At 47.9% G+C, this 27,268-nt stretch overlaps 1 protein-coding gene across 2 annotated transcripts; it reads left to right on the forward strand.

Moving 5' to 3' along the window:
* The first annotated feature begins 304 nt into the window (after window positions 1-304).
* LOC11175604 (uncharacterized) lies at window positions 305-26,076 on the forward strand. 2 transcript variants are annotated; one of them, XM_061661609.1, is made up of 7 exons: window positions 305-718; window positions 2,893-3,109; window positions 10,679-10,821; window positions 20,693-21,184; window positions 21,267-21,396; window positions 21,513-21,656; window positions 23,693-26,076. In XM_061661609.1, the coding sequence occupies exons 2-7, from the start codon at window positions 3,052-3,054 to the stop codon at window positions 23,974-23,976; spliced, it is 1,251 nt and encodes a 416-aa protein (XP_061517593.1). In that variant the 5' UTR covers window positions 305-718; window positions 2,893-3,051; the 3' UTR covers window positions 23,977-26,076. The 2 variants fall into 2 exon arrangements, with proteins under 2 accessions (XP_061517593.1, XP_061517518.1); XM_061661534.1 differs by lacking the exon at window positions 305-718 and having other exon boundaries at window positions 2,070-3,109.
* Window positions 26,077-27,268: the final 1,192 nt, after the last annotated feature.

The raw sequence follows: 27,268 nt of genomic DNA on the forward strand, positions 1-27,268 counted from the left end.
AAACACAACGAAATTAATTGCCTGATCACAAGCACATTGCACCGGACGGCTTCTGTTGACTCCGATCCATTCTGGACGACTCCGAATGACCCCAACTCCGGCGGACTCTATCCCCAAACGACTCCGAACGACTCTGGACGACTCCAGACGACTTCAGGCGGAACTAGTGGTTCCCATTTCTCCGGAGTCGGAATCGTACTAACAACAGGCGTGGGTTCGCTCCAGAGAGCACACCACTAGCCGCTCGTTGCGGCCACACGCTGCTGCGCGTCGACCATCAAACACACACACATACACACAGTACACACTGACAGGCGGCACCGGACGCACACACATCCTTTCGCTGCGCTCTCGCTAGCGAACAGTACGACATCCTCCCGCTCCCTGGTCCCGTTCGACATTTTAAGGGACAACCTTCCTTTTGTTTTTCTATTTCTTACTCTTATACCTACCTTCCTCTCAGGCACTCCACCCATCCCCCCCTCCGTGGTGTCTGTCCCGTGGGGGTAGCTGCTGGACCAACGCAACGGTTTCACCACAACGTCCAGTTGTTGTTGTTCATCGGTTGGATTGGTCAAACGCTTTGCTGGCGCACAAGTCACCCGTGTGTCCTCAGCGTTTGTTGAAGTGTATGCGTCTGTATGTGTGTGTGTGTGTGTGTGTGTGTGCGTGACGTAAAAATGAGTGTTGATGGAGTTTAAACAGTGCGTGTAGCAAGGTGAATAGCAAACGAATCATTTTTCTTTCAATCATTCTTCCAAAAACGACAATCTATTGTGAATCAGTTCCCGAAACGAATCGATTCCCAAGATGTCTATGCAGAATCTCCCATCCCCGTCCGTCCTGTGCGTACACACATGCGTACGCCTGTACCGGCGCTTCACAAATTCGTGGCACTCCTCTTCGCCCCCGAACGCCAAGAAAAAGAAAAAAAACCACCCCTAACAACCGAAGCCAAAAGGAAAGGTCGTAACGCATATCCTTAACGTGATATCCGCTCGGAAAGGAGGGGGCGCACTGTTAGTGAAAGTAGTTTCATGCCAGCTAGTCACGCCAGGGGTTTGGCGTGACGCGTCATCAAAACAAAGGGACCGCCAAGGCTGCTGGTGCTGCTTTGTTAGTGTGGTTAGTTTGTGTCTCTCTGTGAGACGTCGCTGCAATGAGAGGCAATATTTCCCCTTTTGCTCGTGTTAGCAGCAAAGTTTAGGTTGTTAGCGAGAGCATGAGAGAAAAAGAGAGAAAGCGACAAAAGCGAATAAGAGAAATAATGTGCCATCCTTTAGCTATCCTTAAAAGCACGTGCCTGTTACGTGAGCGTTAGGAAGTGTTGAGAACAAAGAAAAAAGAAAAAAAAGAAAAAAAAAAAGGTAAACATTGGCAGTATAAATGTCTATCGGTACAATTATGCACTATAAATGTATCGTTAGTGTCACACGAAAGCAGCAGCTACTGAGCGTGTTTGACATTTTAAATGTCAACAAGCAAAAAAAAAAACAAAAAAAAACAGTCAAACAAACATGCCGCTACTACTACCTGCGGGCGTACAAATGCCGATGACGTCATCGCGTTCATGTGCCGACCGACACCACCAGATGCAAACAAAGCGGCTGAAGCCGAGCTACACTGGTGATTAAAATGAAATTCGTTTCGAAATTCAAACCCAACACCGTGTTTCGCCAAAAAAAAAAAACGGTGATTTGCGAGCGGCGAACGCTCCCGTTTACCCTCATTGCCTGTTAGGTGAGGGATTGCTCTCATGTTTTTTTTTTAAAACTTTGATTCATGTTCCGAACCACTCGGCTCTTTGAGGTTCGTGCCCCGAGCAACAGAGAGGGAGAGAGAGAGAGAGAGCGGACGTTAAATTCGAATCTTTCGAACGTGGCGGGCCTGCGCACATTGTTGACTCTTTCTTTTTTAGTTACTTCCGTGCAGCAGCTATCGTAGTTATCATGCAAAATAATAGAAGTGAGTGAGAAGAGAGAGAGATAGAGAGAGAGAGAGAAGAGAGAGAGAGAGAGAGAGAGAGAGAGAGAGAGAGAGAGAGAGAGAAAGAGAAAGAGCATGTATGAAGAAAGAAAGGTCTCCGGGGGGGAACAGAAAGTTGGATTATACAACAATATCGTAAAGAAAAATTCTGACATACACACACACACACCCACACACACAAAACCAAAGGGAAGCGGATGGCGAAGGGCAGAATGGTAACGGACGCCGAACTCCGAACTGCAAACGTCACCGGACATTTGACGACGACGACACGAGCGAGCGAGCGAGCGGGATTATTGGCACCGTAAGGTTGTATAACCAGCCGCGCGACTTGGCAGCAGCAGCAGCAACGAACGGCGCTCAAGCGGCGCTCACTCCGCAGCGAACCTGTTCGCTGGCAAGTACACACGCGTTACGGTGTCCTGTCGGTGTAGACGCGCACGAGCGATGGAACGACGCTAAAACGAAAAAAAAACACTCCCGCGGAAGCAAAACAAACCAAAAACAAAAACACACCGCACCGGGTCCTCAAATGTCAACCGCTGTGACTACTGTGCGTGACTACTAATAGCTCCAATCATCGGGGGCACCCGAATCCGGGCCAACCTTTCGGGTGTGAAGCCCTGTGTCTGTGTGTGTGTGTGTCTGTTTTTTTTTGAGCACAGAGAGGACGCCGTAGACGCTTTGACAACTACCGGGGGAAAAAAACAAAACGCCGGTGCCATTGTTGTGTAAATAAGACAGATTTGCGACCGAACAGTGCAAACACCGAACAGTGTGATAAGGGGTGTTGGTAGTGGTGGTGGTAGTAGTAGTAGTAGTTGTAGTAGTATTCCGGTGCTTACCGTTTCTCCCATCTCGTTCGACCATCTTTCTTTGCCTCCCGGGACTGCCTGGATGGTGCAGCCGTGCCGCCAGCGCGCCATCAACTAGCCGCTTTGGCCGCCCTCCGCTCCAATCAACCCGCTAGCAACTCTCCACTTGCACTCCAGACCTCCGGCATACACCCCACCTCCTCCCCCCCATCGCCACAACACCTGCCAAATGCGACAATAGTATGGAAGTATGTTCGCCGCAAGGAGCATCCTGTGCCGTTTATATAATACTTTAATTTTCATGCACCGTAAGTACCAAAATAACCACACAAAAACGAAATTGTTTGTAGTCGTCGTGCTGCCTCTGGCAGACTGTTTTCTGTTTGTGTTGTTGTTGTTGTTGTTGTTGTTGTTGTGAGGACGTAATGCACCCATGTGTCGTAACGCTGTGCCGTCTGAGAGTGGACGGATTGGAGGGAAAAATAATGGAGAAGAGTCTTGAAGGGGCGAAGGCATTGGGAGAGTTCCAATGAATTCTTCATCGCTTGCTGGCAGCCGTTCCTTATCGGACGAAGTTGGGCACGTGTCGGTCTGTGTGTGTGTGTGTGTGGCTTACCCTAAAACGGGGAAGTCCTGTTACATCGCCATCAATCACCTGTGTGTTTCCAGGCAACCGACCAAACTAACCTCAATGATCGATGATCAAGTGTGGCCAATGTTTTGCGGGCATTCGATGGATGTTCTCCCTCTCGGTCTTTCTCTCTCTCTCTTGCATGTACTTCGGCACAAGAACTCCGTTTTTGGAGTAGGACGAAACACCAACCAGCAAAAGGGGCGACATTAGAAGGAAGGTCGCGTTACGCAACGCGTGTCCAATGTCTTAGTTGGTGGAACGGGAGCCTAAAATATTACCCATGATTATTCATCCCAACCCACAAAACAGTTCAGACATTCAAATGTGGGCAGTGGGCTTTTAATTAGATCCAGGAACTTCAGGAAATTATACTTTAACCCTTGAAAGTTGGTGCGACAATTGCTGTGGCTCGTGTGTCCATAGACATGTAACAAGAAATCCACAAAAAAAGTCCAGAATTAATCCAACACTCCTGCCCCAGACAGTGCAATCGGAGTCGAAAGGCCCTATAAGGCCCCCCACCAGATTGATTTAGCGTAATAATTGCCGCCGCCGCCATAGACCCCGCAACGACCTTACCGGCGCATCGCTGGACCGCACCAGCACCGGAGCTATGTTGCGCTCGACTTGCGCTGTTTACATCCCATCCATCGCAGCAAGTGAACGATTGCCCCGAGCTCGCGCTCCCGAGCCGGCCGAAACCGATCAAACGTGGTTTAAGATGGAGTGAGGTTATGTGCGTGTGTGTGTGTTTTTTTTCGGAATTTGATCTCATCGCAATCCACTCCACCCGCTCGAATCCCGTGCGCGGCTGCTGGTTTATGGTTGTTTAATTAATTTACAAATTAAATCATTCACCCACAAACCAGAACGCGCTACGTCTGCTAGCCGTTCGGCACCGCGTCTCGCTGCCCGCTGCCCAATTGGTTTGACCTTCGGACGGACGGACGGATCTACGGGGCCGTTTCGTTCATTCGAAGATAATCGCCTTCTGCCCCGCGCGCGCACCAGGACCCTGCCCTCCACAGTACCGCGCGCGATGCAAATTGATGTGATTTATGCTGCATTAGGTAGCGGCGGCCTCAATCTACGCGTCCAACGCGGAGTAACTCCAACGCGCAAGGTCATTTTCATAGTCGCAGGCAAACTCGCTGGGAAGGAGCCGGGTGCAAAATTGTGCACCGCACAATAGAGGTGGATGTAGGCCTCCGCCTGACAGGGGGAGGGGAGAATCATTGATTCTGCTCCATCTATCCCGGCCCTATTGCTCCAAACGTCTGAGCGTCTGAGACGCGTTCGCGAAAGAAAGCATCTTCACTAGGGCGCGAAGGGTACCGCATTGCTAATTCAGCAGCAAATGTTAGCTTCATCATTCATCATCCAAGCTCGTTTCGGGTGGCAGGACGCCACGAGGATGGGCAAACACCTGTCCTTAATAACCTTCCGGATTGGTACCGATCAATTAATCATTCATGTGTGTATTTCCATGGGCCTGGGTACTCCCTCGCCGGATGTTGGAGGTTAGTCCATACATACATACATGTCGGAACACACACACAGACGTGTCGTAAGACTTGATTGAAGTACAATCCATGCTCTTGCTCCTAGCGGGTCCCGAGATCCCGCACCCATGATGATCCTGCCATTTTTATCAAAAGCTCATCATCTCCAATAGTTGGACCCAAACCCGGGCTGTCAGTATCAATTTGAACACCATGCTTCTGACCCGGTGCTCCGGTGCTAACGACCGCAATATCCTGCTATACCCGTGGGAGTACCATTCCCACTTAATGAACCGCATTAGGCTGCTCTTATCTGGATCGGAATGAATGGGTTGTGCTGCGAGGTGCGTGTGTAACGCAACCTGCCGGTGCCGACGACAGCTCGACGACAAGATATCGATAATTGGAGTTGGAGTTGGAGTTGGACCCGCTCTTGCGCGCTAATTACGTAAGAGATTTGCCGCGCGGGAATGTATGTACGGGCAAAAGGAGCAAACAAAACGAAGGTTCAGTAAGATAATGCTCAAGCTAGCAGTGACAGTGAGCGTAGTACCCAGCTAGAATGGTCTTCAATCTGGTGGAATTCTATTGCCCATTGCCAGGTGGGGAGAGTTCCAGCAACAGGTCGGCAGAGCGTACAGCAGAAAGGGAAAGGGTGCTTATGTAAGCGCTGCACAGTTCTATTTCTGGACCCCAGGCCCAGCATTCTCGCAAACGCTCAATAATTGTTTTCATCCTGGCCCCCTCTGGGGGCCCGGCATGGCCAGGAGTTGGTAGGGAGCCAGCGACCGGGATTGCAGCAGCGCTCATTGACACACAAGCTACAAATGGCGGCGTCAGACCTGTTTGTGCCTCATCTACCTTGTGCAACAAGCTGCCAAGCTTGGGTTGGGTTGGGATGCCCTTCTGTGGCAATGCCCCCTTGCGCTTTGTGTAGTATGATTGCAGTATATTGATTCGTATGTGTGTGTGTGTGTGTGTTTGTGTCCGTGTGGAATGAGGCGAACCAGAAGAGTGAAAGCCCAGCGTCACCACGTGATAGTGGCGATACACGGCGAAAAGTAAATGAAACATCAATAATTTACGCTAGCAAATTGGAACTGGGATGCCGCCGGGGTTTGGAGGGGTTTTTGGAGAAAAAAAAAATCGATTACCTTTCCGCACTATACCTATACCCCTCGTTGTGCCGGAAGCTGCCGGGGAAGGTGTCCTGCTGATAAAAGGCTTTTATTACACTCACACACTCCTTTACCTGTCACTGGCTTCAACAGGCTTTGTGGGGTTGAACAGTGTGAGCTTTTGCAGCAGACAAAAAGGTGCCAATGCAATACTCCATCAGCAAAAGCCCTCTATAACCTCAATTTTTGGCCTTTCAGATTGGAACCAAAAAAAAAAAAACAAAACAAAACAAAACATCGACAAAGAGGAGCGAGAGAGAGATAGAGCAGATGAGCAAAAACACGGGGAATAAAGAGCACTCGAGCAGAGCAGCTTAACAACGTGGGAAAATCAGGAAAAACTCCATTGCATCCACTGAAGGACAGGCGAAGGAGGAGAGGTTGTAGGGGGGGGGGGGGGGAGGGGTTTGCAAAGAAATAAAAACAACAAAAAAGCGCAAACAAAAACCGGACGAAATGAATGAAGCCAACATCGACGGCCGCACGCGGAGTGAATGAGCCAAAGAGAATGCGTTCTTTGCGATTTATGACTCACTGGCACACACACCCACACACACACACACGCTCCACTAAGGGGAATGCCATTTGCAAAAACAGTTTGGGTTTATTTTTGGACGTACGTGTGTGCGTTTCTTTTTTTCTCTCTTTTTTTTACAGTTTCGTTTGTTGGTGTGCCCTTTGTTGCTTTGTTTTTTGCTGGCGCGGGATAAAGGCCGGGTCAAAGCCCCAAAAGCATCCTCTTTTTGAATGTCGTTTTAATTATTTGTCGTGTAGCAAGAGACCGTTTCACCAACCCGACTCCTGCAACCTTTCCGGTGTACATGGGCATGGCGAAGATGATGATGATGTTGTTGATGAAGATGTTCCCTTTTGATGAGAAGTAGATTAGTAGTTGCTCCCAATTGACTACCATCCAATGCGGGGCGTCGTTTTGCATTCAAATTGAGAGCATCGGACCAGTGGACACGCCTTGCTGGTGACTGGCAAAGCATTTTACTAAGAAGATTAGCAGAAAAAAGTGGTATGACAGACAGACACACACACACACACACACACACACACACACACACACACACACACACACACACACACACACACACACACACACACACACACAAAGTATATACAAAAACGAGCAGCTGACTGTCAGTGAGCTGATAGTAATCCAACCTATCAAAAGCTAAGCCACTCGGGCTGTACAGTTTCAATCAAATTGACGACGAAAGCACCTTAATTTGCTTCACATATCGCTCACCGTACATTCGATTGGTTGCTTGATAGCTATCGTGCGTGTATTAGTAAATAGTTCAGTTTGCTCTAGCAATAGGCTCTAATGAGTGGCTAACTGCGGCACGATATGTTTCAATTACTGTAATCCCCTCCTTGATTGAGAGGCGTTCAGAACAAATCTGTTTCTGGATAGTGTATTTCCGTAATAGCATTTGAACAATAACATGTCGTCACGCACAATTCTTGATATCTGCTTGTTGTTGATAACACATTTTAGATGCCTAGTCTGTGTAGGTTTTGTTGTTACATCGGTAAAAAGACATTCAAATATCTTGCGCGCATATCGCAGAGAGTGAGAGTTGATCCACGTCCGCGTCGGGTGGAGCGTGAGCAAGACATGCGGGCTGCCAACTAGACTAGCTACTGCTTCCAGAACAAGGGCCCGTTAAACGTCTATAAAAAAGACCGATCAGACTCCTCCTGCAGTATGTTTCAGCGTTCGAAAGCACGTTATGTCAAAATTTAAAACATAACTAACTAATTTGGCCCGGTTACAGTGTTGTGCAAGATGTAATTTCGGACAACGAAAATTCCAGGTTGCAAATACATTGAGAGAAACTGATTTAGAGCCCATACCGATCCTGGAACTGATCCAGAAGTTAATGTCGGTCTTGGAATTTTGGAGAACTCTTCCTGGTACTGGAACTGATTCCAATCGCAATATACTGCCCCAGGAACTGATCTTTACACCAATCCGGTCTTGGAATTGATCTCGTACCCATACCAGAACTTACAGTGAACCCATACCGGTCCTGGAACAGATTCTGGCCCCATTCCAGACCCTAATACTGCTCTTTTTTTAATTCGGGTCCAACAATAGTATCCTAATGTATCTCAGTTATTGAACTATCCAGTCCAGTGGTTTTCCTATTTGCTTTTTTTAATGTTGTTGTTGCATTGAGTACTATCGACAACTCGGACAACTTAACAACATCAAGCCTTGTATCGACCGTCGCCCTAAGCAAGGATTCTTAATATGTCTCGAAAGCCTACTGGCGTGACGCGTTATCTACAGTGGCGGACACCTGAAGCAAAACACCTATCGGCTAGCTCTGGAGCAGTGGCGGATGAAGGGTATCGGGGGCCCTAGGCGGTAAGACGAGTTGAAGCCCCCTGTAAATGACAAATGATGTTGGGGGGGGGGGGCCTTGTCGCTAGTACTCTATCCATACAGCATACTATAGACTAACGATCTACGGGGTCCCTAAGTCGGCGGGGCCCCAGGCGACCGCCTAGTCCGCCTACCGTTAGATCCGCCACTGCTCTGGAGGCTTCCTGGACCAGTTCCTTGGACCAGTTATTGGAAAACTTCCCTCCCATGTCATAGATGTTTTTCATCACCAACACGGTTGATGTTGTATGCAGGGTGTAAGCATCCACCGGACAGTAGCGCTGAGATAACCCTTTACTAGCATTTTATTATAGAGATTATTCGCCTACCGTGCGTCCATTTATGATCCCAAACCATGCAGCTATTAGCTCGCACCGGCAAGCAACAGTTGCAGTTGCCTGCCAAACATGCCATCCGGGGAATGCTTCCCAGCGACAATGCTCCTTGTTTTGCTGTCCCGTTGGTGTATTTTGCTTTGGTAGTGCCGCTCGTCGGATGCCAAAAGCTCGGAATTAAAGCTCGCCTGCTTCTTCACCCCGAATACGCATTACGTAATGCGCCTTGCCCCGGTGGTGGTGGTGGTGTCGTCGGGTACCCCCTCGGGTTGGCATTTTGATTTCCTTTCGTTTTACTTTTTTGCTATGACACCCAAGTCCGAGTGTGCGGGCGTGTCTGCGTGTTGGTGCTTTAGTTTTAGTTTTGCCGGTGCGGAGTGCGTCCGGATTGAGCGTGTGCCCGGCAGGATCGATAATTTGGTGTAAGCTGTGTGTGTGTGTGTGTGTGTGTACGCGGGGCAGCCGAGTTTCTTTTCGGTCGGTGCGGCCCCTCGGATTAGGCGGCTCGCTTTGCTAATTTATTTGCCATACAACTTTACCGTTAAAAAGAGAGAAATAGAGAGCTACAGAGAAAGGGAGGGAAAATAAGGACACTAAAAGTGTGTGTGTGTGTGTGTGTGTGTGTGTGTGTGTGTAGCGTTTTAAAACTGGTGTCGCTTTCCCCGGGCGTTGAGTAGTGGTGGTGGTGGGGGCAACTTAATCCAATTGGTCGGTTCGGTTGGCGGGTTTTAATTCGATTTGGTCGACCAGCCCCGGGAGTCCGCACCCGTCTCTCAACCTTCCCCCCCCCAATTTCACCCCTTCGCGTTGCCTTGCTTCTGTGGAGTTGTTTGCAACCAACCACTTTTGCCGCTTTTGTACCTTTGTACGTGTACGTTCGTCGCTTGCTCTCCGCTGACACTTTTGCGCCGTCATCCCTTTTTTTTATACGGTGGAGCGGAGGGTGAAGGAAGATATTAAAACATAGTTCTATCAACAACCCTTCGGGGGGGGGGGGGGGGGGAGGAGGGACGTGTTCATGATTTTTATTACACCTCGCCCGACACACACACACAAACACACCCAAGTCCCCCGTGACAGTACTTTTAATCTACGCAGTCCGTTATTGATTTCGAGCCCGTTTTGTTCGAGGCTGCTACTAGCCCTCGGTACGGCTGGAGGGAAAATAGAGGGAATTAATAATTGACCTCCACCCCCCCCCCCCCCTGCCACCTCCTATTCCGCCTCATAAATGTCCACTGAAAAAAAAACAAACACATAAAAAGCGTCCGAGCAACTTACAAAACCAACTCCATCGATTGAGCAGGAAGCAAGTTATTGGAAAACTGGGCTTACCATATAGTTCGGTCTTTTTCCCCAGCATTTTTCCTTTGCGCCTGTTTTGTGACCATCGGAAGGATAGCTGTGGGAGGGGGTAGGGTAAGGGGGCACGGCGTGCCATAAATTCGACCCGTTTGCCCGATCGGGTTTGTCGGATGGAATGTCGCCATCGAATGGTTTGGGCTTGGAATTTCTCATTTCGGGTCGGCGAGTTCCAACGATTGACCTGCTTTTCTTGTTTTTCCCCTCAACTCAATGCTCACCGCTTCTCGCTCACCCAGCAACAATACCGCAACAACTCTCGTCGGAGCGAGCATAGCAGCAGACGTGCAGAAGTTGGCGATTGATTATTGATTCCTATTTAGAGCGTTGAAGCGTTGATACAACAGTTTATTAGTCGGTTCACCTGTCAATGGTTCCTTCTGCCTGTGTGTGTGTGTGTGTGTGTGTGTGTGTCGTAACTGACCCGATAGTGCATTCTTCGCTAACGCTTTCCATTCGTTACAGTGATCTACGTGACGCGGTCGTTCGGTGTCATCTTCGAGGAGTATGTCGTGGACCAGGGCCGCAATCTGACGCTCCGGTGCGACTCGAAGCATCCGGTGCGCTGGGTGCGGGAGGGCCGCCGGGAGGACGTGCGCCAGTTCCAGGTAAGTGTGACAGTTGTTCTTCCCTTCGCGGGAGTCAATCAAAGGACCCGTTACTCGGCTCCGCAAACCGACAAATGACATGCTACAGCCACTCCCCACTCGCTGGGTTTCTGGTGTGCCACAGAAACGTGTGCTTGTGTATGTGGGAGGGTTTCGTTTAGGGTAAAGCATCCGGTTAAAGCCGTACCGCAACCAACCGGCTCCGTGTTACATAAATAGAGCAGGCCGAGAGTATCCACCGGAGGCTTTGCCGCCTCCCTCTTCCGGGAGCGGTCGGATATCTGCCCTCTTCCCTCGGGTCGACAGAAAACTTTCCGGGCAAAACCTTCCTGCTGGCCCATTTCGTGGCAGCGATGGAGGCAGAACGGCTTTCGGGCAACACATCGCAACGGCATTGGCGAAACCGAACGCTTCAGGACCGGAAGACACCGGTCGTCAAGCAAAAGTTTTGTCCCGCTCAGCAAAGCCCGAACCACCCCCCCCCCTGAGACTTTGCACGGCGAAACTTTGCCAATCTATTTCGCTTCGGTCCCATTCACACCCAGGGACGCACGGAGCCAAACGTCCAAATGTCAATAGGTCGAACGGTGTGCAGCAAAACGGGTAGACCGCACACGGTCAGCCACACCGAACCCGGAACGTACACGGATACGGTGCACACCTGCAACGACGCAACAGCGCGTAACATGAGAGCAGTGCGAGCGGTGATTGAAGGTCTTCTAAAGATCGTCCTTCGGTAGGGGTCGTCTATGAATTACGTGGCGTTTAAATAGTTGTTTTTTTATTCGATCTCTATTTTAATGGATCTTTTCGGTATTTTAACATATCGTTTCGTTGCATTGAACGGTTATTGCAGGGTTTCACGTTCTGCTTTGTTTTTTGGGGTGTCAATGATTAGGGGGTTTTTCGCTACTACTAGCCACAGACGTCTTATATGGAGTTTGACACTCAGAGGCGTACACAATAATATACGCCAAACTGGACAAACCCACGATTTTCAGCCTAGATTATTTCAGCCTGAAAAATATGTAAACAAACGCCAATTTTTAGCAGGCTTGTACAGGCTAGCTCATATATGATCGATTTTGATTTTGCTGATACTTACGCATTTTGTTAAGAAAGGTAAAACCTCTTTTTGAATCTATATTTTTCAATTTATTGAAAGTATGCAAACCCTGTTAAAAAAAGAAAGAAAATAAAGCATTTTTAAAAATTGCACCCTTATTTGAACTTATATTGTAACAATCCAATATAGCAGCCTGGTCAAATGAGTATTCAAAATTTTTTATTCGATCCAACAAACAAACAAATAAACGAGAGGCTTATTTTGACAATTAAGACGCTCAACACACATTTTCATCTGACCTATACCTTTTCTGACAACTCTATTTAAATGCTTTAGTCGTTGTTTTCTATATTTTAAAGTCCGAATTCGGACAGGGGGAGATTTTAGCTTTCCAACGATGTGTCACTCGTTTTATTTGCTAAATGATTAGCATTTTAGCAAAATGCGACTTAAAAATGGCTAGCTGATTATTCATTTGGATTGGATACTTTATGCGTCAAAAAGCTTATTCGATGGAGGAACATAATTTTTGGGTCAGTTAATCATCATCAATTTCCCACGCAGGACAAACACCAAAATAGCCCGGAAAACCCTGTAAAATCGTACTGAACTGAACCAAACGCACCATTAAAAGCGTAGTGTAGTTTATGGCTGCCTCACACATACACACACACACACACACACACACACACACACACACACACACACACACACACACACACACACACACACACCTCCTTTACGGTCGTGAGGAGTACTGCGTACTGCCCAACGGAGCGCGTTCAACACTGGAGATGTAGAACGCGATGCCGAGATCCTGGTCAAGGCACCGGACCTTCTAATTGACTTGGGCGCTCTCGGCGCTCTTGGGTGCGCCACAGGAAGCGTTTAATTTCGTTGTGTTTTTGCAAACCCTTTGCAGTGTCGTTTCAAATGACACAGCAAACACACACACACACACACATCCGCACACAAAGCAATGGCGGCCGGGATGTTGTCCCGGTGCTTGTTATCGCTGAACCCGTGCAACCCGTGGACCCGTTGGTTGGCGTGCTGGTGCGAACAATGGTTCTCCATTGTTTTGGTCCTCTTTTGTTGTTCGGTGGTGAGCTTTCGTGCTCGAGCTTGCCGGGTGCCTGTTTGTCTGAGCTGTGTGTGTGTGTGTGAGCGCGGAAGGTGTCAGTTGGGCAACAAAATCCAATCTGCTTTCCGAGCCAGCCTCACGGGCGCACGGGGCTGGATGTTTTTGCAAAGCAGCAAGACACAAAACCCGCTCCCGCCACGAATAAAAGATCCTCTAACCGCGGGGGAGGAGCGGGGAAAGAGGGTGGTATCTTACACGGATACTGCTCAACCTGACCTCTCGTCCTTTCACACGCGCTCACACGCCTGTTGCTTTGAATTCTTTGAATTATGCTTGTCTTTTTTTCTTTCTCTTTACGGCCGCGGAAACATCTTCTTCACCGCCCGGGAGGAAGCGGGCAGGGTGCGTGTACTGACGCCAAGCTTTCGCGCTAATGAATTTGTTCTCTTTCCCCCCCCGACTCTTTCCCCCTCTGCTGCAGAGCGCCTGCACCACCCGTTCTTGTTTTGTTCAACGGAGTGGGTGGGTTTTGGTACACTTTGAAGAGCAAAAAAAAAAAACCGTTCACTCCGGACGTTATGGGAGTGGTGGGGAATGGGAGGAGCGGGGAGGGATAGTGAAATGAAACAACAGCCCTCCTATCCCACCCTTTTCCGCCCCGGCTGACATAGTTTTCTAGCGTGCGCGTTTTGCAAAATCAAGAATCATTCCATTTAAAATTCTCTTCCCTCCTGCATGAACAGGGGGAGGAGGAGGTGGTTAGCATTATCGCACGCTAGCTATTTTATTGCTCCCTCCCCCCCCCACCCCCTTTTTGTTCCATTCCTTCGCCGCCGCTGCGCTTTGCGCTAATGAAACCACACTCCGGTGCGTTGCGGGTCACCTACCATTCAGGGGCACACCAGCACGATTGTATTGCGCGCGCCAATGCAGACGGGAAGAAGAAATCTTTCAGCTCTCCTTCTCCCCCCCCCCCCCAAACAACCTCGAACTGCTAAGCAAGCAGCTTATATCTTGCGTGCACACGCAGCGCGGAGGGCGTGGGAAATAATAAATGTTTTAAGTAGTTCGCTCGCAGCCGCGGGCGGGCTGCGGGTTTGCCTACCATCCGGGGGCACGCCGGTAAGCGGGTTGGAGCGATTTTTGTGGAGGGTTGTGCAAATATTCTGCGCGTCGGCTAATACCCTTGGATTCGCTAAGCGCCAGCCAGCGTTTACGTTCCCTCTGGGTGTTTGGCCATAATTTCCTCCCCATTTTACTCCTTCTCTCTCGCTCTCTCTCTGCTTTTGCTTAGTATGACAAAGAGAACGAGCGAGAAGGAGAGATTACTGAGAAAGTGCGTCTTGAGATTTAGTTAAGATTCGCCCTCGCACAAATGCTGAAAGCTTGATGCAGCGTGTCTCTCCCAACATAATCCCACCCCGTTCCTTTCCCCCGGTCAGTGAGTGTGTGTGTGTGTGTGTGTGCGTGTGAGAGCTTGTTTTTGCTTGCGGCGCACATGTGTTACTAAATTTTAATTAACCACAAGCACGGCACTCGACGCCATAATCCATCCTTCCACCGCAAAACAAACATCACCAAGGGCAACAATCAGAACACATCGCTTCGTTCGTCCCCCCACCCCCCACCCCCGTCCCTCCATTCGGGGACTTACTTAGGAAGTTTGGGACCGTGCCGACTGTGCGTATGTGAGAAAACTGGGGCGGGTTTTTTTTTCTCCTACCAACTTTTGACTTTGTGCCAAAGTTGGCAAATGGCTGAATTAGTAAGCAGCGGGAAGGAGGCTGTGGTGAGGTCAACTTTTCCTCCCTTGCTTTCGTGCTCGGTCGCAGCAGCAGCATCTCTATCATCTTTGTGCAGTAATTCGCTGTCCTCATTATAGCTACTCGTCGCAGCAAAACGGGCAAAGGGCGAGAAGGACTCGCCCGTCACAGCTGTCAGGCGATTGCTTGTTTTTGCCTCGTCACTTCGCTTTGCTGCTGAAAGTTTAGCTCATCTTTATTATTGTTGTAACACACACACACACACACACATATAGTCGGTGCACTTCAACCGATTCTTTTACAATCGCACAGTGGAGGAGCGAGAATGTTGATTTGGCAAAAAGGGTTTTTTTTTTTAATTATTTTGTACAGTGATATTGGACGATTGTTGCACGCTCAAGGGAACAACCAACGTATTTCATATGTTTGAGATAGATTAAACCACACTGTTCATGTTATGTGGGTCTAGTATACATCATTGATGTGTAAAAAATAGTCTTTATATTTTATTTCAGGCAGGAACAAGATGAATAATGTAAAGAAATACTGATTTATAAACCTTTACAAAAATCCAATTGCTGAACACTTTCTACACTCACTGAAACCTACAAAAAAAACTCTGGGAAATGGTTGTGTATTTTTTTCTAAATTAGACCACTGTTTAGCAAAACACGAAACGCTGTTACATCACAACGTTTGTCCTTGGTACAAGCTGGAATTCAGCAAAAGAAAGTAGCAAACGTGCACCTGCTGCCACACGCCAATGGCTGAACAAAACACCGTCAAAAAGGGTGGCACGGTGAAAACAGGAGACTGTGGGGGTTGTGCAATAAAACAGATTTAAAGCATTCTCTTTGTTTCAACTGTTGAACAGTGAATGAGCGTTCTTTTTAAAACAATAATCTAAATTTTTGCCATCTAATTTTCGCTTGTGGGAACTTCTTAAGGGGAAAGCTCAGTAAACTGGTGGGGCAAAATGGTGAGTCTCCTGCATTATTGGCAAATTAACACGTTTACTTCTGACGATTGAAAGCTATGAATTTACGTGAAAAGGGTAACCATTTTAATTTAGAGGGTTTTCCAGGGGTTCTCATAGTTGTGGGACGCTTCCTTGACTCTATCTAATAGGTCTAATAGTCCTTTTCGCACAAGCGCATTGGAAATTCCTATTGGATTTGTCCAACAAGGATGCGATAGAGCCCAATTCCCATTACATTAAGCTTATTTCACTTAAGAAGGAGTCAATAAAGTGTCCCACAGCTATGAGAACTCTTGGAAAACCCTGTAATGCAAAGGTTTTAAGCGCTTCGTTTGGAGCAAAATGGTCATTATAGCTTGGGTATCGGTACGATACCGGTAAAATTAAAAAAAAGTAAATAAAAGTAAAAGTAAATAAAAGAAAAAAAAACATAGCGTAATGTATGTTATAAATAATGTAAGCACACACAAAAATTCTTTTACAATGGATCCAGAAACAAAATGGGTGATTGAAGTGCTCTTATATGCCCATTTACGTTTGCGTAGCCCTGTAACCGGGCTTTTTAACTAGTTTTAATACAAAAAGCTTAAATATTTACGTTTACAATTCTACCAAGATGCAACAGCTAAAGTGCAAGCTTAAAACCTAAAGCCTAAAGTTCAAGTCAAATACATTTTCACGACTGTTCATGTAGGGTTTTAAATTTCATTCTATACATTTACATTTCCTGCTAATACGTTTGCCCTACAATTTGTGTTTCATTTTTGTTACCCAATGAGATGCAGAGCAAAATCCTTCAAACAGTGCCATTTCGCTCCGCTTTCTCCCCTATATTGTTTTGATTTCAATCAAAATAAACAGTTTGGGTTTGGTTCACAAGGTGAAGAAAAAATACCTTATTTTGTGGTGCACAATTCTTACCGGTTTCAAGAAATCCATCAAGACGAGAAAAGGTTCTTTAAAAAAATAAAACAATGAATGAATGAAAGAAAACTTAAACTCAATATTTAGGGAAAACGCTAACTTTTATCAGTGTTTTGTAAATATTTGGAAAATCAAAAATATGTAACGCATAAAAATATATAAATGGCAAATTACCATACTGATATTTGACAATCTTTGAAAATATATATATATTTTTTACTATTTTTCTTTAGTAAATTTTCGCCTGTATGTTATACAAAAAACAAAACCCGCAATGATGTAGTAGAAGAATAGCATGGAGCGTCACTTAAGCCGGAGAGCTGCTCGATTCAAGCAGTTGCTTCAAATGAAGCGTTTGCGAGGAACAATTGTCATTTTGGTTTTTGAAAATATTTTTTTCAACACTGAATCACTGCTAAAGCAACAGCAAAAGGCAATGTTGGTCCACTAAACCCTAACCCACGGTGCACGTTGGCCGCAAGCTTATGCAATGGTTCGCTGTTTTGTCGCTGCCTTGCCATCGTTCCCTCAGCCTTGACATCGCGCTACATTGATGGTGGGCCCGACGCAGCTGTCATCTTTCTGTTGGCATTGACTCGGCACAAATATCTGATCGAAAAAGCGCGTTTCTTCGCTCACCAAAAAAGGAAAATACACAAAGGACAATAAAATGCTTGCCAAGCCCATTACTAAGGCGACGAGGCTGCTGCTGCTGCCAAGCGCGGCCTGAAGGACACGCAGTTCACAGTCGCGCACAGATCGCTCCATAATCGAGGTCGTCTCCTGTAACACAACAATGGAATGGGGTGGACACCCTCTCAGCGCCCTTTTGTTCTGTGCCTCTCCCCCCCCCCCCCCGCAAGCTGCTGTGGAGGCAACAATCGGAGGCAGTTTAATAATCGCACCACATCAATATTTATTGCATCCGCCTGCTGTGCCTCCGGCTGACTGGCGCATCTCAACCACCCGCAAATGCAGCGTGAAACGATCGATCGGAAAAGTGTGCATGTGTGTGTGTGTGTGTGTGTTTTCCTCTCCTGTTTGTTCCGCCTACAGTAAAACGACATTAAAATGGACGGAAGCAGATAATGCGCTTCCGTGCGCCGTCCGGTCAGGTTCGCTGTTTGTGTTTGCCAAGTCGCGCCAACGGGGAAGGAAAAGTGCTTCAAACAACAGCAGCTAAAAAAAAAACAAAAAACAGGGAAAAAGGGTCCACTACCACCGGCTCGTAAAATGGAGCGGGGGCGGGTTTTGTGTGTGTGTGTAAACAGTGAACATGTCCTCGCGATGTCCCGTACGCGCGGCTACATAATTAAAGACAGCTCTGTTCGGACCTCGGCATCGCAAGTGAAGCTTTCCGTTTGTTTTTTGTTTTGCTGAGCCTTAGCTTGGGGATGGGTTTTTAAAACAAGCTTCCCTTAATGCCCCCGTACCCCGCTCTACTCCAATCTGCACCGTAGGGAAATTATCTTTCTCCATTTGTGCCATACTTTCCAGGGACAAAGAGTGTAGTTGTTTGAAGGGTTTTTGACGGGATAAAGCCGTACACCTGAGATTGTGCAGTGGGCGAATGATTTGGTAACGGGAAGGGAGCTGCCAACTGAATCGCTCCATTTGCGATGCTGGAGCTTTCTCTTCGACACACACACACACGCGCACAGGCACTCAGAGCGAGGACACATGGGGCACCAGGTGTGCCTTCATCTCGTGGCCCTCAATCTCTGCCGGTTCCATCCGGAAGTGTTGTTTCATAATTTTTCCACTTTTCCCACTTTTGTATGCTCTTCCGCTGCGTGTCCCAGCGCCCCCCCCCCCCCCCCCTTCGAGCAGGCAAGCAATGGCGCGCAAAACAGTGGTGCCGAGCGGGTTCCAAAATAAAACCAAATCCGATTTATTGCCGCGCACCAAGGGCCACCTGTCGCGCTGCGGGCTGATGGAGGGGATTTTGGGCGGCCGCTTTATATTGATTTCCGGCGCGATGCAAATCACTGCCTTTGGTGCAGAGAATTTCCCGAGAAAAAAAAACTCCTGATGGGGGTTTGCGCTCTGGCACGCGGGCGATTGATTGATTTGTACAGGCGTTTTTCTTCTTCTTTTTTTTCCTGCCCGTCTTCCACTGTTTGGTATGCAGTTGCAGAAGAAGCTTTTATTGTGCGAATGCTTTTTTTCCTCTCCGGTTCTTTGCTGTTGCTTCCTGTTGTTTTATTCAATTTATTACATCTGTCAGTCTTTAGGCTTAGTGGATTGGAAGAAGGCGGCATCCAAGACGGCCATAAATAGCATTGAAAAATGTTATTTCCACCACCACCACTCCCCTGAGGGTGGGCATCGTTCCTTCCTTTATCGAGTGCCTTTCTATCCAATTAACGATCTCGCAAAGGTGGTTGGCGATGGTGCTGAAAATAAAAAAAAAGCGCGGGGAAAAATGAGAAAACGCCGTTCCATTAACGGCTATGCTTCCGTTACGAAGTAGAAGCGGAAGAAGAAGAAGAAAAAGCAAGCAAAGCAGAGCGTTATTTATAAGCAGGCGCTAGCGAGCGTGGTTCGCTCGCATTAGCACCATGGCCGGATGCACGGTAGCAGTGCAAGGGATCGATTAACTCCCACAGCATAACCACATCTGATCCTTATCTTGGGCTAACCTCTTTTTTTTTGCACTCTCCCCTTTCTAGAAAGGTTCCGGCCGAAAGGGGAGGGCTGGAAGAGATCGTTCCATTTCAACGCCCTCGGGACAGGGTGAGGGTTTAAAGCATTTGCCATTTTTTTTCGTAGTAGTTCCATTGTATCCCTTACGCCAACGCAGCTACAAGCGTGTGTTGAATCGAACTAACTCGAATGTAAAAAAAAACTCTTCCCAGGTAGCGATAGTTTGTGCGCTAATAAAAATAGCGATGGCACTGCTCCAACTGCTGCTTCCTACGCGATTGCACTGAAGCATCGCACTGTACCATAAAACTGATGCACTAACTGTGTCCTAATGCAAGGTTATCGAGGTGCTCTTGCTGCTTTGTGTTTAACGCGTGCTTTAACGCTTTCCAAACCGAAACGGACCAGGCGTCTCCACTGCTCGAACGCCACCAGGCGTCTCCATTGCTCGAACGCCACCAGGCGTCTCCATTGGCAATAAGTATTTTTTTTTTCATTTGCATTAGGAACTTTGTAGATAGATTAGCTTTGTTAGTTCTTTTTTATAACCGTAAAGTGGGAGCTATTGCGAGTTTGAATTACGAGCAAATTGTATAAAAAATTACAACACTAAACTACGTAAAAGTGAAGTTCGAGCAGCTTGCGATGAAGCACCGGAGCGAACTGAAACAACCTTCTTCCCCTGTATGGTTGCAAGCAGCATTCAATTGGTTATGTTAAGTAACTTAACCACGATGCAAACACAATCAAAGCACAAACAGTGATGAAGCGATTCGAGTACCTCTCAATCAGCAAAGAAAGCGGACTGGGCGTACAAACAAATCAAAACTAATTTGCTCCTATTGAGGAAAAGAGAACGTATCAATCTTCTTAGTAGAAATACACTGTCTTTTTTTCCTGCTGCTGTCCCGAGCAAAGTCCCAACAATTCTCGTTCGATTGATTTCTCCTTCGGTCGTCGGGCACGAGTACGGTCAAGTAAGCTCAAGGACTTCAAACGAGTTATGTGTGCCTGTGCGGGGTCATATAAAAGGGGTGTGTGTGTGTGTGTGCGCGGGGTAAGGAAGAGCGAGGCAAAGGTTTGCGTGGTTGGAAACCATTTTCATACGGCAACATGAAACGTAAAGCAAGCAGCAAAAGCAAAATCAGTTCTCGCTATTTGCTCGACACACATACACACTACTTGGAACGAATCCAAACGATTGCCTTCCGCTCCAGTTTTCCGCGATGGGTTTCCCTTTTTCTCCTTCTTTACTTTGCCGTCCCCCTGCCGCACCTGAAGGTGGTAATAAAAAATGAACCATTCACAACCGACGCTGGTTGTGTTTGCTGTCAACAATTAGCTGCTGCTGTTGTGATTTTTATACTATTAATTCCTCTCTGTCTCTCTCTCTCTCTCTCTCTCTGCAGCTGGACGGTTCGCTCGTGCTGACAAACCTTACCGCAAGGGACAGCGGCCGGTACACCTGCTCGGCCGCGATACCCACCCTCACGACGGTCGGCGTGCTGGAGGGCACCGAGCCGGACCCGTCCGCCACTGCGCCCGGCAATGACAGCAGCACGCGGCCCGCCTACGATGCCGGGTACGAGAACGCCACCACCGACGAGCCGGCGGACGACGAGGACGGCGGGTACGATGCTTCGTCCGCCGCGTCCGAGGAGCACTTCGTCGAGCTGCTGAAGGTGAACGTGAAGGTGCGGACGCCCCCGCTCGCGGTGTCCAACTTTTACGTGCGCGCGTCCACCATCATCGCCGTGCTGGTGTGGGAGGTGATGCCGAACCGGACCGGCGGGTACGCGATACGCGACTTCACCGCCGAGATGCGCAAGATGCGCGAGAGCAGCAACGAGACGGAGCTGCCCTGGGAAACGATCGATCCCCGCCACATCAGCCCGAACGCGGTACGCGGCTTTGTGTGCTTTGGAGCTTTTGTGGGCCTTCTGGAAATAAATTTGTGGCGTTTCTCCCTTCTTTTTTTTGCAGCGCCAGCTCGAAATCTATCATCTCATACCGAACACGACGTACGAGTTTCGGATCTGGGGCAACAATCAGCTCGGGGCCGGCGAGATCGTTACCATCCTGGCGACGACCCAGCCGCGCATGGAGGAGAAAGGTAATGATCCACACTCTCCCCCAGTAGCAGCCAGTAGCATGACACCTGCCATCGGAGCTTTGCCATAAATGCCATAAAACATGCTATAAAACTGCTCTGCCCTCCTTTTGTTCCAGATCTGGTCCGCCGCATCATGATCGATGCGAAAAACTTCGACACCCGCGTCTGGATAGCGGCGGTCGGCATCGTGATGGGCACGCTCGTCATCCTGTCGCTCGGTACCTGCATCGTGCTGTACAAGGAGTGCCGCGAACCAGCCGGTAGTACAAACGATTTTCCTCACCGCTGCTAGCCTACCTACGCTGTTGTTCCATTTGCCACATACGTTTATTTCTTTCCTTCCTTTGCTGTTGCTGCTGTGTTTGTGGTTGTTCGACGCAGCCATTCCGAGCAACCTTACTCCCCTCCCCTTCCCAACACCTCCACCACTATTCCACACTACTCCTGCAAGCCGAACAACCCTCACACAGCCTTTAGTGGACGGGAGTGGCCGTTTCTTTTTCTGTTCTTACATTTTGTGTCCGGCCAACTTTGTTTCCCCCTTCTGGTCATGTGCTTTTTCTCTTATGCTGAAACGATTCCCTGTTTGTTTGTCGTATCGTAGTTTTGAACTTCACAACGACATTCTTTTGCTCCAATTTTAGACATTTTTTCGTTATTGTTTTTTTGCTCTCTCCCGCCCGGTAGTCGCTTGATCGTAGTAGATAATAAGTGTTGACAGAAGTATCAGATACATGTTTGTTTACATTTTTTGCCAGTAATTCAGTGAATGGGCATGGTAGTTTTTTTTACTATTGTTCCTGTTATTGTACATGTTTTTACTTCACTTTTGCAATGCCCTTTCACTCCATCTCGGAAGCTATCAAAGTAGACTACCCCGAGAGAGCAGTATTCAACCCGTACCGTATATACATGCAACCTTAGTAGCGGTCGCGTTTATTACACCAAGTTCAATACTTTACAGCGCATGTACACGTAGCAATCCGATCGGAGCAGCAAATCCTTCCACGTTGCAAACTTCTGCATTATGTTTGGAGAAGCGTTACCAGCGTGCGAGGCGTTACACTGCGGTAGCGTTAGTGGTAGATGGAATTAGTAATGTCAGTAGTGTTTTTTTTTGTAGTCGCAATAAGAAGCATTCATCTAAATCGTAATGGGTAGCGCACCAATTGTTTAGCGATTTTTTGTTTTGTTTACCAAACATCGAGTTAAACACATCGGCTGCTCGATACTTCGTCACACGAGCGAAAGAGTCGAACAAGCGAAAAAAAAACCCTCTGAAAAAAACCACCCCCCATCAAACTGGTTTGTTTGTTTTCTTTTTGTTCAGTTGTTATCATTGTGTCTGTTGTTGTTGTTGTTTTTTTTTGCGTTTCCTGTTTTAGTTCTGGTTTCTGGCTCTCATCTTCCCTCTGTTTCGTGTTTTGTTTTGTTTGCGTGATTGCGTTACTGCTGTAGTTTGTTTGCGATGCACCAAACGTCACAGAACAGAAAAAGTGTAACACAGACGAGACCCAACCAAAGGCGGAAAGATCCGAAAGCGGGGCAAGCGAAACGACGGTCCTGCGCGGGGATCAACCGTGGATCACGAACGAAACGGCAGCGGAACGCGAAACGACAGAATCGTCCAACACCAAACCGATAGCATACATGCAGGCGCTTTGCTACTATCCCCTGATTTGCGCCGTGCAGGAGCAGTGCGTGTTGCCTTGTTGTTTGATGTTGTTGTTTCTTTGTTGTTTGCAGTACGTTTTGTTTAGTGTCTCCCGAGCTCGTTCGGCAACGCTCCTTTTACCGGTGTTTTAGCCCAATCGTTCTCCTCATTCCTGCCTCCCTACTACTCCCTTGTCCCACAGTCCCACCGAAAGTTTGTTTAGCTGCCTAGCGTGTTTATTTGTGTGTGCGTGTGCGTGTGCCAAGGTGTATAAAACATCCCTCCCTCAAGCAAAAGTGTCGTTTAGTGTCACCCATGTTATCGCGCACACTCACACCGTTGCCTCAACACAGTATACATATACAACAAAACAATCTCCCATCATCACCACGTAGCATAATTCAAAAGCGGCCGGTAGCAACCCCGCCACCTCGTACACCCATCTCTCTCTCTCTCTAACATGGTTTTTCCACTCTCACGTTTCCTTCACTCTCACAAAAAAAAAAAAACTGTCGCACGATACGCGACATCGTACCGATACGAAAAACAATATAACCAACAACCGCAAATGTAACGTGCAACGCGACGGTGCGTAACGTGTAACGCCCGACGCTGTTTGGCTCGGTTGGCACCATTGTGCAGCGAACGATAAGGACGAGGAGCTGGACAGTCTCGAGCTGGTGCCGAACATCATCCTGAATCCGGGCTTCTGCGACTCGGACGACCAGGGGCAGAACCCGCTGGCGCCACCGATACCGCGCACCCTGCCGTACAACCGGTACCGGACGGGCGGGCCGCACGACGGCCGAGGGCGCCCGGTGGACGACGAGGACGACGAGGACGACGACGAGGACGACGAGGAGCCGATGACGTTCAGCCGCCGGATGTCGATCTTCTTCACCGGCAACACGATCAAGCGGATTTGAGTGCAAATATTCCCGGAGGACGCTACTGTGTACTACTGATGCAGCCCGAGAAGCACTCAGCCCAACACGTGTTCACATTGTAACACACACACACACACACACACACACATCCACAGCACTCATCCTGCGCTCCACACGCCATACAAACACAGACAGTAACGCCAGTAAGGTAACGCAATGGGTAACGATGTGAAGGGCAGTGGAGTCAGGAACTCGGCGATACTACTAAGCGTACAAGTGTAGTGCTACATTGCTTGCGGGCAATGGCAATGTTGGTGGTTAGACGTCAGCATTCAGTTCTTTCGATGTGCCTTTGCTGATGAGTTCCCGTGCTTCCCGATTGTTTTGCGTGCGCTCTGTGGATCTTCGTTTTACTTTTGCACCACCTCCACCTTCCCTCCCTCACTCTTCGGAGGCACGCATTTCCCGTTTTGTGACGGAACTTGTTTCCTAAACAAACGAACAAACAAGCCAGACTGACTTACTGGATAATGTGTGCGTGTTTAAGGCTGAATGGGGGGGGAGCGCACGTTTTGGGACTTATGGAATCCACCCAGATGGCGCTGTTTGACGCAGCTTGCACATCAAAATATCGGGTGGCCTTTGCCACGCATTCCCTCTAGTGATTGCAAACATACAATAATGCATGTGAGTCGCGTACATCAAACCTACTCGAACTATCCATTTTGTATTACGATCCGAGCTTGCAAAAAAAAAAAACCCGTTGGGTGCTCCCCGATCCGGGGAGCTTATCCGCCATCTTTTCCTCCGTACGCTAAGCACGCATGCAAACTATGAGTGAAAATAACGGCTAATGATATATTTAGATAAGAAAACACGTACTCCGGAACATCCTCACACACACGAAAACTACAACACACACACATATACAGAAAACATGTTATTTCGCTAGTGAAGACTAAGTATAGGGTATAGCTACTACACCAATGTGACGTACACGCGTATAGTTAGGGTAAGGCGTACGAAGCGAATCATGTTAAAACAAATCGCAAAAAATCCCCGCAACCGGCACATGTTAGCTTATCACGCTAGAGATATTGGCAAACAAAAAAAAAGGAAGCTCAGCAAACCACGGAGGGGGGACGGTAGACTAAACAAACGTATTTCCTCCCCCGGCACGAGCTAATTGGCAGAACCCCTCGGCCAAGATGAGTGAGACGTAGCCGATCTACCAACGATCGTTACAGAGTGCAAAATTATTCCCACTGGCTTTCGTACTGACCGTTTGTAACTCCCCCGTGGTTTAAGTGCTGGCTGCATTATAGTCACTGTCACAATTCATCCACTAAGCCCTACCAAACTCATTCGGTGTGTTGTGTTGTGCGTGTTTCAGCATCCGCAATATCCGTCCCGAAAGATTTTCCGGTGAGCTGCATTGTTCACCGCAAAACAGTACGAAGCATTTAATATGTGCGTGTATGTGTGTGTGTGTGTGTGTGTGCAACCAACCTTTTGCTTTGCGTCTACTAAGCTTACTAAGTCTATTGGCATACTAAATGAACGAAAGCTACTGGAAGAGGTTGTGTATGGATGGAAGCGAGGGGCATTGTTTACGGCGCTGCCGGTGCTGCTACTACCGCTACTATCACTACTAATTCACTAAGGTAGCTGTCAGTGATGGCTTCATCCACTAGCCGACTGGCTACGTCCTGTGTTTTTGCCGCTAGAGGGCAGCCTATTGGCTTTCTTAGACCATCATTTACTATTAATATTACTATAATTACTACTACTACTGCTGCTGCTATCAACGCTGAGACACGCACTCATACACGCCGAGTGTCACCTACACATACACACTTTTACCGCCTTTATAATGGGTAAGTGAAGCAGCGGCTCAATCGACTGTGTCACCCAGGCGTTTGCCTGTGTCAGACAGCGCGGGACTTGTTTGTAAACAAACAACTGTGTGACAGGTGAAAATGTGACGTTTGTGGCACAGAAGATGTAAACAAGTTAGACAGAAAGAGAGATAGAGAGAGAGAGAGAAAGAGAGATAGAGAGAGAGAGCGAGAGAGATAGAGAGAGAGAGAGAGAGCGAGAGAGAGAGAGAGAGAGAGAGAGAGAGAGAGAGAGAGAGAGAGAGAGAGAGAGAGAGAGAGAGGGAAAGAGAGAGAGAGAGAGAGAGAGTAAAAGAAGAAGATAAAAGTGACGAAAAAAAAGAATCGGAAGAGAAAATAATTTGTGCGCGTGTTTGTCGTGGCGGCATTATTTAAGTAATAGCAATGAACAAAAAAAAAACACAAACAAACAATACACTAGTGTAAAGCGTAGTCCAAACCAAGCATGGTTACCCATTCTGAAACGAGGCTAGAAAAATAAGAAAAGGAGGAGGAGAAAAATGTTCACAAAACGGAAAAAAAATATCAAAGTGCGGTTAAGGCGAAAACAGGCAGAACTCGAGGAAGAGGGCCGAGTAGATGTGAGAGCGAAACTGGCAATTACGTTTGTAAAAAATATGCGAACCGAGAATCACTCACACTCCCACACAAACTCACACACATACATTAAACACTAAAGCCACACATAAACAACGCCGTTTGTACACTTTGTAGTGTCGCGGGCTTTTTATATTAAAAAGCGTTTGCGAACCCTGTAGCCCTGCCCGGTGATGCTGCGCAACCCGGGCAGTGAATGGTTGTTGTTAATGTTGATATCAAGCGTAATTTAGACAGTATAGGTCAGCCGAGTAGTTCGAGTAATAGAGAGAGAGAGAGAAAAAAAAAGAGAGAGAGAGAGAGAGAGAGAGCGAAAGAGGGACAAATGAATTAGTTGTGTAAAAAGAAGAGAGGGGAACAGTAAATCATGCACTAGAAGAAAAAAAAAACTAAACTTCCTAGAACGCTTCCTAGGGAACAAATTACTCGGCACAAACACACGCGTATAGATATGACTTTTGGTCGGCTGTCAAATGTGTTCCAACTGGATCCAAACCGCAGCCATCCACTGTAGAGGTACATGTTTGTGCGGTGTCTCATTGCGCTTTGTGCTGTGCGAGTCGATCTTAAGCTACACTGCAGCGCTAACGCGAGCTTGTCTCGCTATAAAACCCTGCCTACTACCATCACTACTACTACTACTCCTACTACCAGCTAACCAGTTACTTAATCCTATCAATGGAGCCATGTTTGACGAGGCCGATGCCGCTCGCGCTATTACCGTACTTAGTAACTGTTTGGCGCTGCAGCTTACTGTGTTACTGCAGCGGCGGCGGCGCACCGGCTCTACTTGGAGGTACACCAAAGTAGGAACCAAAGATATACCGTCACAACCC

Source organism: Anopheles gambiae, chromosome X, assembly GCF_943734735.2.
Source record: "Anopheles gambiae chromosome X, idAnoGambNW_F1_1, whole genome shotgun sequence".
Lineage (NCBI taxonomy): Eukaryota > Metazoa > Arthropoda > Insecta > Diptera > Culicidae > Anopheles > Anopheles gambiae.